We start from the raw sequence: 14,621 nt of genomic DNA on the forward strand, positions 1-14,621 counted from the left end.
TCTCGTACACACGGGCGTTTTTGCTTTTCGCCTCCATCAGAAAAGCGGCCGCCGCGGCCGGGAATCGAACCCGCGACCTCGTGCTCAGCAGCGCAACGCCTTAGCCACTGAGCCACCGCGGCGGGTAAGGATGTAGCTTGACTGCACTGAATGCACGGCAACTATATTTTGTCATAATTCCAGACATTAAAGTGGACATTTACATACTCAATGCTGGCCCATCACAAAAGTGTCTCAACGCTGGCTGTAATACAGTTAAACCTCGTTATAACGAAATTGAAGGGGCGCCGCGATTTGCTTGTTATAGCCAATATTTCGTTATAGGCGTAGCCGACATTTACTGCAAATAATATGCATTGTAGTTACCTAAAACAAAAAGCGGGCGAAATAGCATCTTGCTGCATGGCGATAGTCAGTAAAATAAACACTATCCGGAGGTAAAAAGGAAAAGTCGCGAACCTACTTTATTGCAGTTCAAAATTCGTATTTCAAACAGACTTGGCTACGAAGAAGTCCGTAATTGGACATTGATGCACCTTCTTGATGCGAGCGATGGCTCCCTCAGCTGCGGCCACTACATTCACGCCATCTTCGCCGCCCTTGTGCGCGCCGAAGTAGCGACGCAGCACGTCTACCGCATCTAGTGCCTCCGACGCCGTCCTTAGCGCTTCTTTTCAAGCCATGTGCAACAGCGCTGACGATGGACTCTCGGTTGCTCACGATGGTGGACAGAGTACTCGTCCGCACGTCAAAGTCTCTTGCCACCTTACCACGGAGTGCACCTTACCTTCCTTCGCGCCCGATGCGACGGCTTTTATCATAGCCGTCTTCTGTTCAAGCGTGATAGTCTTTCGCTTTCGCTTCCCGCCTTTCGCACTCGCGTTGTTGGAATCACGCCGGTAGTACGATAAAAGATAAGGCTGAAGACTGCCAAAACCCACGCACACACAGCTACGCAACAACGTCGGCGATACAAACAGGGGAGGGGGGGGGGGGGGGGGGGGGGGGGGGGGGAAAGGAAGGCGACGCAACCGCGCATGCCGTGTGCATTGGGGTTCTTCTCGGGCTCACCGCGGATAGTCCGCGGATTCCCCGAAGCGTGGGAAAATCGAACTCCGGACTGCTTCTCGGGGAGCCCGCTGTGAGTCCGACACTGTAAATCGAAGGGCCCCATTGTCTGCATGGCACGCCAGCCAGCTTCGCGCGCGTGGCGGGAGTTTTGAACTGCTAATACAGTTGCCGCGTCACGCACTGTCTCAAATCCGCGTTGCGCACTGTTGTAAAATTAGCTAAAAATTTGATTTCTCAATGAAATTTGTTCCTTATATCCAATAACGGGGAAATTTTACCTAGTTAAAACGAGGTTTTAAATACATTGGTTTCCATGGGAACTTTCAAGGGGAATTACAATTTGCTCGTTATATCCATTATTTCGTTATAGCCCGTCTCGTTATAACGAGGTTTAACTGTACAAGGTTACAGCCAGCATTGAGACATTTTTGCTATGGGCCTGTGCTGCAGCGCATCTAGTTTCAGTAACACATTTGCCTTCTGTTCAAGCACTTCAACTTTTGATAAAGCGTGCAACAAGTTGCAGTATCAGAGAATTCTGTGGACATTCAAGAAGACTTTGCAAATTGCCAATGGTGGCTATTTCTTAATGTAGCAACTGCAATAAGTATTGTTTGGGGTGGACAAATATTCAAATATTCAAATACAAATCGAACAGTACCTCCACGAATATTTCGATTCGCGAATTGAATATCTACTAGTGGTAGATTTTTCGAATAGTCGAGTAGGTTTTCCGAGTGGGCCTGGCTCTGCGAAAGAGAGATGTTGGCGCACGCTAACGCACAGCTGCTACACAGTCTACTCATTTTCCGTGTACTCTGCAAGCTTCACCCAAATCACGTCTTCGACGAGCGTGCCTTGTAGAGGCCGCAAATTTTATCATGCAGCACGGAGTAATTTGCGATTGCTTCGATAAGACCTTTCCTCCGTGCCGTCGACTCTGGCCGCTTGTTTGAATTCTGCAACCGGATGCTTACATGTTAGGGAAGCTTCAGGTAAAGCAATTGCCGCCGCTTTTGTTGTGCTTTTGACAGCACCTCTGTTAACTTGAAAACAAAAGAGGTTCTGGCTTTTCTTGCATGTAGTTGGTGTATGCTTACTGCCTGTTTTTTTTTATTGCATTCTAGACCACATAAGACAATAGTTTTACGAACCCTTTGTTGAACCGGTGAGCGGTCAGCGCAAGCCACCCTGCTGCCGCATTTTTTTTATGTTCGCCACAGGCTTCCAAAGGAGTGTCTCATTGTGTGCCCTGGTCGTGGTACTATAGCAAGCTGCCCTTACACGTAGTAGCGCGGGCTCATGCACAGAGACTGTAAGCAGCGACTGTAGTGCAAGCCTTCCTTCCACAACGTATTGTTCACACTTCACGCTCTCCATGCGCTTCTAAAGAAGGTTCTGCTGTGCTTTCAGATCATATTTATGCCTGCAAAGTGCTCACTTCAGAGTTCAGAGGCACTATCTAGTCATTGCCTATGATTGCAGTACAGCAACTCTAGTGCAAGTCGTTCTTCAAATGCGTATTGCGCCTGCTCCAGATTCCTCATAGAATTTCAACGACTGGACTGCTGCGAATGAGAGTTTAAAAGTTTATTTTTTCGTCATAAAAAGAGCGACATGACTCCCGAACATGCAAAGTAGCTTCTGTTTTTGTGCAAAAACCTGCAGAAAATCAAGGCCTGCAAAAAAAAAAAAAGATATTCAATTTGATATTTGGCTTTTTTTTCCTAATTCGATGGTACTATTTAATATCCACAGAACCCTAGTAATTTCATCTAGCCTACTAATTTCATCTAGGTAACACATAGTGCACAAAAAAGACCATAACAGAGAAGCCATTGCTTACTAAAAAAGACCGGGAAATAAAATCAGTCCATTTCTAATGAGTTGCATAAATTGCTGTGCACATTACATGTCAGTTTTAAGCAACAAGTTGGGCAAGCACAGTCATCTAAGTTCCCTGCCCTTGAAATGTACACTGGCCTCAGGTGGCCAGTGTACGTCTTGCCGACTCATTTGCCGGTGTGAGTGTCCGTGATCTATTTTGTTCCTCTGCTCAGTTGCTGGACGGTGTGCCACCCAGATACGGCTCGCTTGCCCAGGAGTGATGCCTGGAAATCCAAATAGACCGCACCTAGAGAGTGGTTGTCCGAGCGTGCTGCCCACCTGTTCATGATGGTTGAGGGACTTTTCCATGGCAGCCAGGTGGTCCAGGGATGCCACACTGTCGTTCAGGTGGGCAAGGGGGCTGCCGAAGTCGGACGCCTGGGACTGGAAGTCGAAGCCCCCATTGCGGCTGGTATAGCCCATCCCGTTGGGCATGCCAGACCCGTTGCCCATGACTGGACCATTGGGCATGCCTGGACCACCTGCCATGACTGGCCCATTGGGCATGCCTGCGCCACCAGTCATGACGGGACCGCCAGGCATCACTGGTCCATTGGCCATGCTGGGACCATTCACGATGGCTGCAGAGCAAAACAAAAAATATATACTATAGCCCAAACAGTCAGCTTCACATACAACCGACACGAATGCACATGTAACCTCACGACTGCGTGGCTTTGTTGCCACTACATGTTTCAAGACATTCTTAAAAAAAAAAAAAAAAAAACACGTCAGAACTAGGAATTTTACTGCATCAATGTTCTACCGTGCATTAGAACCTACTTGAAACTTGCAACAGAGTTCTTATACTATATCGTACGGGGAGGTTTCCTGTAAGTGGAACTATCCATCAAGTGTGCTAGTAGCCTGCATGCCTGCATGGACGCAGATAGCTCCACTACAGCACACTGGTCAGAAACAGCGGGGAGGAATGTGAGAACCTGCCACTTGAAATAAGAAGAAAAGGCGCGTCACACTTTTCCCCTTTCAAAGGCAAGTCATGGGTGCACATTGCTGCAAGCAGGGAGCTTAATGAAACTGAAAATAAGATATGACAGCCACATTTTATGGCTCAGCACTATACAGCAGTCGCACTTCGCAGCCCGCTTCAGGGACAGCGGTGGAAATAAATGAGCTTGGCACAATTCAGACGCATTGGCGCACTATAGCAAAGGTAAGCAAGTGTGGCGCAAACTGGTGCAAGTGGAACAGCTGTAGGGTTATCTTTGACAAGGTTGCAAGCAAGTATACTTCCATTTCTGTGAGTTAATGTGCGAGACAGCTTGCAGCCTATTTCCTTTCTAATGACAGGCAGGCTACGGACATGAAACCATAAATGATCACGATTCGCTGCGAACAGTGTTTTGAGTAGTGAAATGGCACAACACAAACCATGTTCGCAACAAGCACCTACGCATAAAGGACACCTAAAATAGAGCCAAAGTTACAGTGGCAACTAGGAGGGAAAAAGACAACACAGACAACCTTCAAGTGAGGAGCAGGCACTCACACTGCATGTCAGGTGGGGGCAGCGCTGGGTAGGGTGAGAGACCCTGCCCCATCTCCCAGCTGCTCGTGGTGGGCATGGTCATACTGCTTGGAGACATGGCCTTTAGTCGCTTGCCACCGCTGCACGACTCTGATGAGAGAGACACCAAGCACACGCTCAGGCCACATTCCACCCCAAAGGGCACGACACTGCTGCAAGCCCTTACTCCAAGGTTGCAGGATGCCAACTTTTGACGAAAAACAGTGCTCCACCGTGTGGGTCAGTTTGATATTGCACCGACCTATCTGAATCTCTGCTACAAAGGGCTCACCCTTAAGCTCAGTATGGTCAACTAATGTTAGCACCTCAGTTAGCCGTGCTGACAAAATTCATTCGAATCCTAGCAATGTTTACTTTTTTTCATTTTTTGACAGTTGCACTACGGCAAACTTTTTGTCAACCTGACAACCCCGCACCTAGGAGATAGATGCCCCCCTCACCAGTGCCATCGTGCTCATCCTTGATAGACTTGATGGTCACAGGCTTCCAACTCGCCGTGGCATCAATGGTGACCTCCTCCACGTCTGAGTTGCTCAAGTTGGTCAGGATGCCCCACATGTATTGGTCCACCTCCAGTCCCTCCAGGATGGCTGTTTTACTGCAAGCAAGAGCACATGGAATCTCCCCTCGAACAATGCACCAGTCTAGAGCATTACAAAGCAACTCTTTAGCCATTCGTCTGCCTGCAGTTCGACGAGAAATAAACCGATTTGTATCTCGCGTATGCTTTTTTCACAATGATGAATCATGGCTTCACATGACATGATGCAGTCGCCTCTCCTAGGCTTTTTTTTCCTCTAGGCTTATGCAATGTGTAGTCGGTTTCTGCAGCATGTGCCCGGAATGGCACCAGGGGCCGAATTCTCTACAACGACGGGGTAGCGCCATGCAAATGCACGTGTTCTGCGGTTGGGGCCGTCGCTTTGAGGAGCTGCGCCCGGAGTGTGAGCCGCAGAAAAGCACTGTGGCAAGGGCGCGAAGCGTTCATGTGTCGCTTTGCGCCCTTGCCACAGTGCTTTTCTGCGGCTCGCACTCCGTGCACAGCTCCTCAAAGTGACGGCCCCAACCGCAGATACCGTGCATTTGCATGGCGCTACCCCGTCGTTGTAGAGAATTCGGCCCCAGATTTCAATCACAATAACAGAAGTGATTTGGACTTTAGTTGTTTCCCTGCCCTCTCCCTCTCTGAACATTAACCAAACCGGTGGCTCACCCTTGCTGCTGCAGGCTTCTAGGTAATCAAAATTTACCACAGAGTGTGAGTAGGTAGCATTTAAGTAATGCATGTTGAATCCCAAAACAATAATAGTGCTTTAAAGCACACCTTACACACACTATTTCTGAAGTCAGACTTTTACCTTCATGACTTTTTAAAGATAGAATTTATCAGTTGCCAATACTTAGGATCAAACCTGTTTCTTAGGTGAGAACTGCACCACCATGCCATGGTTCCAAAGTGGGAATGGTACCACCATGGCACGATTCCACAGCTTATCCCATGATGGAAGCAGCACATGATGGCATTTTAGCAGGGATTAGGAGAGACGGAAGGGCTAACGCCGATCAGTTCAGCTATAAGTGGCAGTATATGGCTCTTTTAGACCATGGCCTTTCAATGCACTGTGCACAATGCATGTCAATGGCGTTTGCCTGCAAAGTTTTTCCCTCTATGACAAACTCAATGGCCTATGAAACCCAACTACTTCGCAACAGCAGTCACTTTCGTTTAAACTTGTATAATTTTGTTTTTTATTCCAACGCACCAACCCCGTTTACAGCTCAAGTCACATCAAAAGCAACACATAATGCAAAAAGTTTGTGACAGTGGCACCATTTATTATGTTTTCTATTAGGTTTTCAATTTCCCCAAAAAATCAGAAGTAATCTGTACCTGCAGACTGGGCACCTCCAGGACCCTCGTTCACAGTTCAGTTGCAGGTATGATTCAAGATCGAAGCACTGCAGTTCACCAAGAAAAAAACAAAGGCAACAAACGGCTTCAAACAAAATAACTCGGAGATGCACAAATGAAAAACAGATGTCACAGGCAATTATGAGGAAACAGTAACACACAGTCGGATGAGGACACAGTCATGTGCTAGTGCGCAAGCACACGGCTGCTAGCCTGTGCACTAGTGTGACTACGTCAACTAAAACACTGAACCATGTCTGAAAACTGGCAAACTCAGATAAGTGCCCACTAGAGCTAGTCATGGTATACCCAGTTTAATCAAACTTTAGACAGCTTCTGTCAAGCAAAAAGTCAGCTCAATGCACTTTAATGAATCCAGGCACAGCTATTCCAGAATCTTTTCACAGCATATGTTTGGCGACTTTTATCACGCAGAAATGACTGGCATGTTTTTGCGAACAAATAGCACAGCTAAGTGCTACTTCGACAAGTACAGTGGTCAAGAGACTTGTCTATAAAAGTGTCTTTATACTTTCACTCTACTGCTACCTTCGCTTAGAAAAATTTAGAGAAAAATACTGCCCAACTCTGAAGTCTAAGCCAACCAATCCCCAACATTTGTTTGAATAGTTTCCGCCGGGATTTTCAGATTTGGTTGGCTAGAGTATAGCTCACTGCTATAGGCAAACGTATTGACCGCAGTACATTTGCCTATAGCAAATGTACTGCGATCTATGGCTGCAATATTCTTAAAAACAGTATTGCAGCCACAGCCAACCAAAGCAAGCTACAGGCCGCTATTTTGATTATTATCGCTCAGTGTTCCTCCATACTGGCATGCGCATCAGCTTGGCAGTGCAGGTTCGTTTAGTCGCTGCCGCGTCATTACAATGCTACCTTTAAATGGATGGTCATGCTGACGGCAAAGAACCCATCGAACCTCCAGTCAAGGAGGCAACTCAGCATTGACAAAAGAAACATCCACCTTGTAGGGGGTCTCGCGACAAGCCTGAGATGACACTTCAGAAAGCTTGACTGCAGGCGCGTTCAAAAAGTGCAGCATTGCAAAAGTACTTGACAGCACCGAACATCGAAGGCACTCAATGAGGGTCACAACAAATCCAGCGATGATGACGATGTTAAGTGGACCCAAACAAGTTTTTGCTAATAAAGGCAGCTGTGGTCATTTTCCCACATTTCGGTTAACTTACTTTTTAAAAAAATTTCTGGCCTTTTGAATTAAAGGGGTCAACTTGGAAGCAGGACCGGTTTGAGTAAATACGGTATGTCCTTTTTTTTTGCAATTCACTTTGTTCCTTAAAGGGGTCAACTTGGAAGCAGGAACGGCCTAGGTTTGAGTAAATACGGTATGCCCTTTTTTTTTTGCAATTCACTTTGTTCCAAAACTGTGGGTGTCCTTATTCAGACATGGGCCCATGTTTCGCAATTAGGTTAAAGGGGCACTGACACAAAAATTTTGCATCTTGTTTTTTTTTGTTGCGATAGGTAGCCAGTGACCTACTTATAACCTGTAGAAACCTCATTTGCTTCAGCGTGCGACGGTTGTTTAATTAGAGGCATTTTCAATGCGGCCAGTCGCAGTTTCGTTTTCAGCGAGTGCCGCGAAACGATGGATTTTGTGGATTTTGTGTGAACAAGGCTGACCACGTGACCGTCGGAGAGATATCACAGAGCAGAGCCGCCGTAGCACTGTCGAATCCGCATAGACGGCAGTTTCTGCGAATGCCCCCACGTACTGATCTCGTGAGGCGTTTAATTAAAAAGCGACCGTGGATGTGACGCAGGCGCTGCGAGTGCAAATGCTACCGCGGCTAAAGAACGACGCGCGACGCTCGAGACGGTGGGTGGCAAGACGCGCGCTGGGAGCAGCCGGCCGGTCTGCCTACAGGTCCGCCTACAGATGTGTTCGGCTTAGCACTGCGGCGGATATTCGAGTGCCGCTCTCGTAGGCGGTACAGATGACAATTTTTAATGCAACCCGCCATGACATCATTAACTCCTTTCTCATGTAAGCCACCATAGTCGGGACTTGGGGACAATTTCGTGCAGCAGTAACAAGCTATCACTCGAGCTACCTGCGCCGGCCTGGGCCACTTCGGGGCCGTGGCCGCCGCCTGCACAGCGACCATGCGGCTAGCTCAGTGGGCTTTTCGTGCCTCCGGCGCGTTTTCGCATCCAATGGTAATAAACAGTAATAGAAACAGAGTGCCTAGAATCGCTGTAGAACTTTGGTCGCGGCCAGCTGCCTGATGAGCTGACGAAATCACGGCGCCTCCGCCGCCAACGATCGGGTCGTTCGTTCTCGAGAGCAGAAGCTCCGCCCTCCGGCCCTCCGATTGGAGCAACGAGCCGGGCGAGCCGGCGAAAAACGCCGGCAGTGCGGAAGCGGCAAACACAAACTCGTGACGTGTTTGGGCGTTGTTTATTTACACAATATCCTCGGGATGTCGATTGCGCGTGGTCCTCTGCTTGCTGCTCGGTTGCGTTTCGCACATTTTAAAATTGATTTTAAATATGCTCTAGGCTGTATTCGCCGCTGATATTTTGCAGATGATGTAAATGTGTTCCCACCAATCTATCTCCGAAGCTATCTCGCCTTCAAAATTTTGTGTCAGTGCCCCTTTAACCCTTTGAGGGATTTTGCCGTATATGTACGGCGGTGGTTTCCTGTCTCACAAGGTCTTTGCCATACGGATACGGTTTTGACCCTCCCTCCGCTTGATATTTCGCACCATAATGACGATGCATGCTCACTGGGAGGTGCTGCCACCTCCTAGGACTTACAAGAAGTGTTTGAAATTTGATTGTGCTACTTTCTTGCGGAGATAAACAGAACTCTCTAGCTTCAGCGCGTCACACGGTCTGTGTCAACGCCCTTACGTGGTTTCAGTTTCACCGCGTGATCGCAACAAAGGCGCGCGAAACTAGATTTTTATCTTTATCGGCACTCCCTTGCAGGGACGGCGGAAGTTGATTTTTACCTATATTGGTGCTGCTCCTAGCTTGTTTATCACTGTAATTTACCACCTTAAAGTAACTTGACCATCTGAGAAAGTTTTTTTCGAAAAAATTCTACCCTCAAGGGGTTAAAGGAACATTCTGAAACTACCTGGAAGAAGACCGCATCGATGCAGCCAAGTTTGGTCAGACTTTGGTCTTGTACCAGGTATGTCATGTGCATCAATTCCTCCATGCAAGCACTTCACAGAAGGAAAACAAGCAATGTGCAGAAAAAGTGGAAGCTCGCAAAGTTCTGCCTTGAAAGTTCATGCAAAGCAATTCTTAAAACCCCACTGAGGGTCGCAAGAATTGCTTCGCATATGCCGATGAAGTTGATTGACTCATGCGCGTTGCAACGAAATTAAACAGCCAGTTGAATTCTCACGGCACTGTTCGTGCAACGATTTAAATCCTTCCTCTCACTCAATCAATTTGAAACTGTTTAAACACAATCATTTCATCTTCATATCTCTGCAGGAGTAAAAATCACCATTCACCCAAGCTCAGTAACTGCCCTTCTAGCTGCAACATATGAAGTATGTACGAGTGAATTTATTGAAAGGAAACTTAAAAGAAAAGTCCACCAGCAGGCATTTTGGGGAGGAGATGACAGGCAGATAGAGAGGAGACAAAGGAGAGAGAGGGTATAAAAATAAAAAAATAATAAAAAGAAGCGAGAAACACACACACACACACACACACACACACACACACACACACACACACACACCAGGAGAGTTTAAAAAGAAAAACAAGAGAAGGCAGACAAAGAAAAGGCTCGGAATTCTGCTCATAGTCCTTAGTCCACAATTGCGTATAGATTATAAACTAATCTCAGGGCTACCTCAAAGCAGGCTTATGTACACACGACAGCCCTGATGGGCTAGCTATGTCAACCAGAACCACCATTATGAGGCCCCACACGATGTCCTTTTCTTCGAGCGTGACGCCACCCACCTGAATGTGCTTGCACTCCTGGCCTCGTGCGGGTAACGTGATGCGCTTGAAGGTGATGGGGCACTTGAGCTGCACCTTGATGGCCGTCTGCTCGACGCCATCCTCGGCCGGGCCCCCCGGGGGGTTTGGGCCCGCATTCGGCCCCTGAGGCGAGGGCCCCACCGAGAAGTTGCGCTTGATCTTGCCAATGCTGTGCTCCGCTGGCAGGAGCCTCTTGCGCAACAGGCCTTGCAGCACTGACCGCACCGTTGGCCGGTGTACCAGTTGCAGTAGAAACAGGTGAGACTGAAAGAGGACAGTCCTTCCTCTCACTCACACCCTGCCCCAGGCAGTGGACCCACTCAGAGTGGTTCCTTTTCTACATTTTCGCGCCCCGCATACCAACTTTGTATCACCGACACATTTTATGCGAACTAGCAACAAGAAACAAAACCTGCTGAAATTCAAGCACCAGTAAACACTGGTGCAAATAAGAAACAATGAGCGTTTAATTCACCACAGAAAAGAGTGAATATTAGTGTCACCAGGCCATCAGTAAAATTCTGTAATTATAGCTGTGAGGAACCAAATGTTCCCATAACAGAATTACCTTGAAACCTGGTGCACGGCCATTCAAGCTCTTCCTAGTTTTCATGCAGGATAAATGTGCTTTTACGCACGGTGGAAAATTCATTTGCATCAGCCAGACATAAAAAACATACCCAAAATATTTCTGCATTAATCAAATGGGGTTATTAACAGATGTATAGCGCAAAAAAGACGAAGGACTATTTTTTGCGCTATACATCTGTTAATAATGATCGGCCAACACTTTACTAGACAAATGGGGTTAACATTAAAAAATTATTTCACCACTAAAAAGCTGCAAAATTGCACAGTCCCACAATCAAAACAAAGCTTGGCTAGAATTGTTAGAATAAGACACGCTCTTTTTTCTTCCCTCCCCCACAAGAGAGAGGGCATACAGTTGCAACCGAACAAATACTAAGCTACAAAGGCTAACAGCATGTTTGAGCACTTTCTTTGCACATGTCAGAGAGGTCGGCTGACATGTGCATTGACAGTGCAACCTCTAAACCACTACTTGGACAGTCAGGAGCGGAAGACTTACACAACAGCAGGCTGTAACAGTGATCTGCACAGTGTTGCGGCCTGCTTGACAGACTTCCTTGAGGTATAAGGGCCGGTGAGAAGTCTTGCTCTCACCCCGGTCGATGCTCAGAGGAGTGGCATTGACCGATACCTGTAATCGATGCATTCAAAAGCAATGTTTCACAACAGCTGCACAGCTGACAATAGGATGACAAAACGTGAACTCATAGCCACAGCATATCCAAAATGCTAAAAATAACAGCACTGGAGCATGACAAAGAAAGACATGTGTAAAATGCCACCACATATTCGAATGCCAGGTGCCTAAAAAAAGTTAGCAATCAACACTTATAACTTAAGTGCACTGATACTACTTTACTTTCACAAGCAACCCAGGAAACACCAACCCAAACAAATTGAGTTAGAAATTAACTCTTTTTTTGGGGGGAGGGGGGGGGAAACCTTGCTGCACATAACTGGCGCCATTGCTCAGGGGATCTGAGGTCAAATTCAGCCTGCAATACAGAGACCAGATTAAAATTTGTGAGGCTCCTGAATAATCTGCAAGACTTGACACATTTTATGCAAACACTAAAGGTTCTTTACAGGGGCGTCCTGGCGCAGTTGTGAACATTACTTTCACACAAAAAAGAGATTAGTGGGATTGGGGACGCACCTGAACCGATGCGGGCCAGTTGGTGTGCATCTGGCGGTCTTCGTGGTGAAAGCACTTGAGCTGCAGCTCAAGGTCAGAACGCCAGACGAGCGTCTCGTGCACCGAGGGCTTCAGGTGGAACACGTGGTTGCTCACGGCCAGGTTGTGCTCCAGCCGGAAAGGTGCTAGGATGATGCCGTCCTTCACGGGGAATGTCAGCCGCAGCTCATCGTCCTCTGCAGAGCCCCCACAGGCACTTTCAACACAGCCCTGGCTAGTCAGCTAGCCCTGGTGCCAGCTCAGACCCATTCTAGAATCCGCCAAATTCAAGATGCCAACAAGGCAGCTTCAAAGGTACAAAAGGACTTTCTGGCTTTCCCTTTCCCAAGCAGAGGGAATGACCCTCGGTTATAAAGGTTCAAGTCGGTAATTAAAACTGTATCGATACTAATAAATTCCCCGTATTCTTGAACCAAGGACGAAAGCTGCCCCATCCATTTGCAACTTAAATGACCATTTTAGTATAACAGAGCCTAACAATTCAAAGAAGCGACCAAGCCACACGCCATTAGATTCCCCCCTCACATCACTTTGAGCATGGCGACTCACTCTGGATTGGCAGAGGAGGCTTGATGTCCGGAAACACGGGCTTGGTGTCCTGGCTCGGAGACAAGTATGGGGGCATGCCTGATGCGGGGGTCAGTGGTGGTGTGGGGTTACCAGGAATGGGCGAGTGCTGGTAGTTCATGCTCCGCTGCTGCTGGTGGAAACGAGAAACCCCACCAGGGTAAGTCCCCCCCTTCTGCACACAAATGAGCTGCCCATACTAAAATACAGAAAGTAATACGATAGACAAAATTCAGGAGATGCATAACTTACCCTGCTTTACCCATATGAAACGTTTGAACCACGTATTGTACCTTAAAACCAAGCTCAATAACCGTTTCACTTTTTGATTAGCTGAGCAGTTTCAACTACTTTTGTCTGCAACTTCGTAAGTGAAAAGGAAAGAAAGAAATTAGATAAATTCATGGCGTAATTAAGAAGACAATACTAGCCAAATCTACCCCTCCCCCCCTCCCCCTGCACTAAGTGTGAAGTAATGTACAAAATCAAGAACAATGAGCTTGAATCCAGCAATAAGTAAGAGACATGAGGTAAATTCCTTTTTCAAAGCAATGGTATTCATGCACACGCAAAAATGTATGCACCCGTACATATATGTATAATATAATACAGTATCTGTACATACAGAATGCGGAAAATTGATTGATTGATTTGATTGTAGGGTTTAGCGCGCCGACGCAACGCAGGCGATGAGGCGCGCCGTAGTGGAGAGCTCCGGATTAATTTTGACCACCTGGGGATCTTTAACGTGCGCCGAAATCTCGTACACACGGGCGTTCTTGCTTTTCGCCTCCATCAGAAAAGCAGCCGCCGCGGCCGGGAAATGAAACTGCGACCTCGTGCTCAGCGAATGCTGAAAAACCCTTTCCCCCTTTTTACAACCGGGGCAGGTGTCCTTGTCCCATCCCTCCTTTCCCGTATGACTAAGGGCCAGCATTCATCTGGCCTCGCCTACAAAACCCATCCAGCCCTCCTCACATATACAGCTACTTTGGAGATTTAGACAATAGTGTGGCATGTGGATGTGCATAGTGGAGAGCCCAGGGGAGTCCCCCTCCTCAAAGTTCGAGGGTGATTCCCTGGAGCTCACCGCATGTTGCAGATGCGGCCCCTGATCACCCGCAGAGTAGCCGAGAGGGGAGACGCCCACCTGAAAGCCGTGCGGTGCATACTGGCCGGCCTGCATGAACTGCTGCTCGTACTGGGGCCCCATGGGTGGCTGCTGCTGGTAGTACTGGGCCCCCTGGGCCGGGTAGGTGGCCGGGGTGGGCATGCCCTGGCCAGGCGGCCGGCCCCGCAGGGGGGAACCCTGGTGGTAGGCGGCCGCAGAGCCCTGGGGGGCCGCATAGCCCTGCTGCTGCTTGGGGAATGGGGGCCCGCCGGCCGGGTACTGGGGCCCCCCGTACTGCTGCTGCCCCATGTACGGACCCTGCATGGGCCCCGGTGGGTACTGCTGCTGCTGCTGCTGCTGCCGCTTGTGCGCCAGGTACTGCTGGGGGCTCGGGTAGGGGCGCCCCCGCGGGGGTGCCTGCTGCGGCTGCTGGCCGTACAGGGGGCCCCCCGCCATCTTGGAGGCCCCCAGGGGACCCATGGCGGGGCCCCCCATCAGGCCCCCCATTTGGCCGCCAGCCCCGTGCGGAGGGCCCCGCTGCTGCTGTGGGGGAACCCCGTACCCACCACCGGGAAACTGCTGGTGGCCACCCATCTGGGAGGGGGGAGAGGGAGAGCAAGCATGCGCTCTAACCAACAAGGCTCCCATTGCACCACCGCCAACATCAGCAGGTTGCCAGCACAGCCTTCCCCAACAGTAGTTCATTATTCCTCGTATGGGTGCGTGAAATTATCTAGGG

General features: G+C 48.6%; 1 protein-coding gene across 7 annotated transcripts in view; it reads right to left on the reverse strand.

Moving 5' to 3' along the window:
- Tna (Zinc finger MIZ domain-containing protein tonalli) overlaps window positions 1–14,621 on the reverse strand; it is a 333,903-nt gene that overhangs the window by 8,456 nt on the left and 310,826 nt on the right. For 6 of the 7 annotated variants that reach the window (XM_077678781.1, XM_077678789.1, XM_077678758.1 and 3 more), the window contains 9 exons: window positions 13,922–14,476; window positions 12,754–12,904; window positions 12,166–12,380; window positions 11,509–11,640; window positions 10,398–10,682; window positions 6,399–6,466; window positions 4,948–5,105; window positions 4,469–4,597; window positions 3,238–3,539 (listed from right to left, as the gene is read on the reverse strand). In XM_077678781.1, the coding sequence (XP_077534907.1) occupies window positions 3,238–3,539; window positions 4,469–4,597; window positions 4,948–5,105; window positions 6,399–6,466; window positions 10,398–10,682; window positions 11,509–11,640; window positions 12,166–12,380; window positions 12,754–12,904; window positions 13,922–14,476 (1,995 nt within the window). The remainder of the gene's footprint in view (window positions 1–3,237; window positions 3,540–4,468; window positions 4,598–4,947; window positions 5,106–6,398; window positions 6,467–10,397; window positions 10,683–11,508; window positions 11,641–12,165; window positions 12,381–12,753; window positions 12,905–13,921; window positions 14,477–14,621) is intronic. The other variant, XM_077678765.1, reaches the window with a different exon arrangement.

The sequence above is a fragment of the Haemaphysalis longicornis genome, unplaced genomic scaffold, assembly GCF_048455015.1.
Source record: "Haemaphysalis longicornis isolate Haplotype H1 unplaced genomic scaffold, Haemaphysalis longicornis Haplotype H1 scaffold_1, whole genome shotgun sequence".
Classification (NCBI taxonomy): Eukaryota; Metazoa; Arthropoda; class Arachnida; order Ixodida; family Ixodidae; genus Haemaphysalis; species Haemaphysalis longicornis.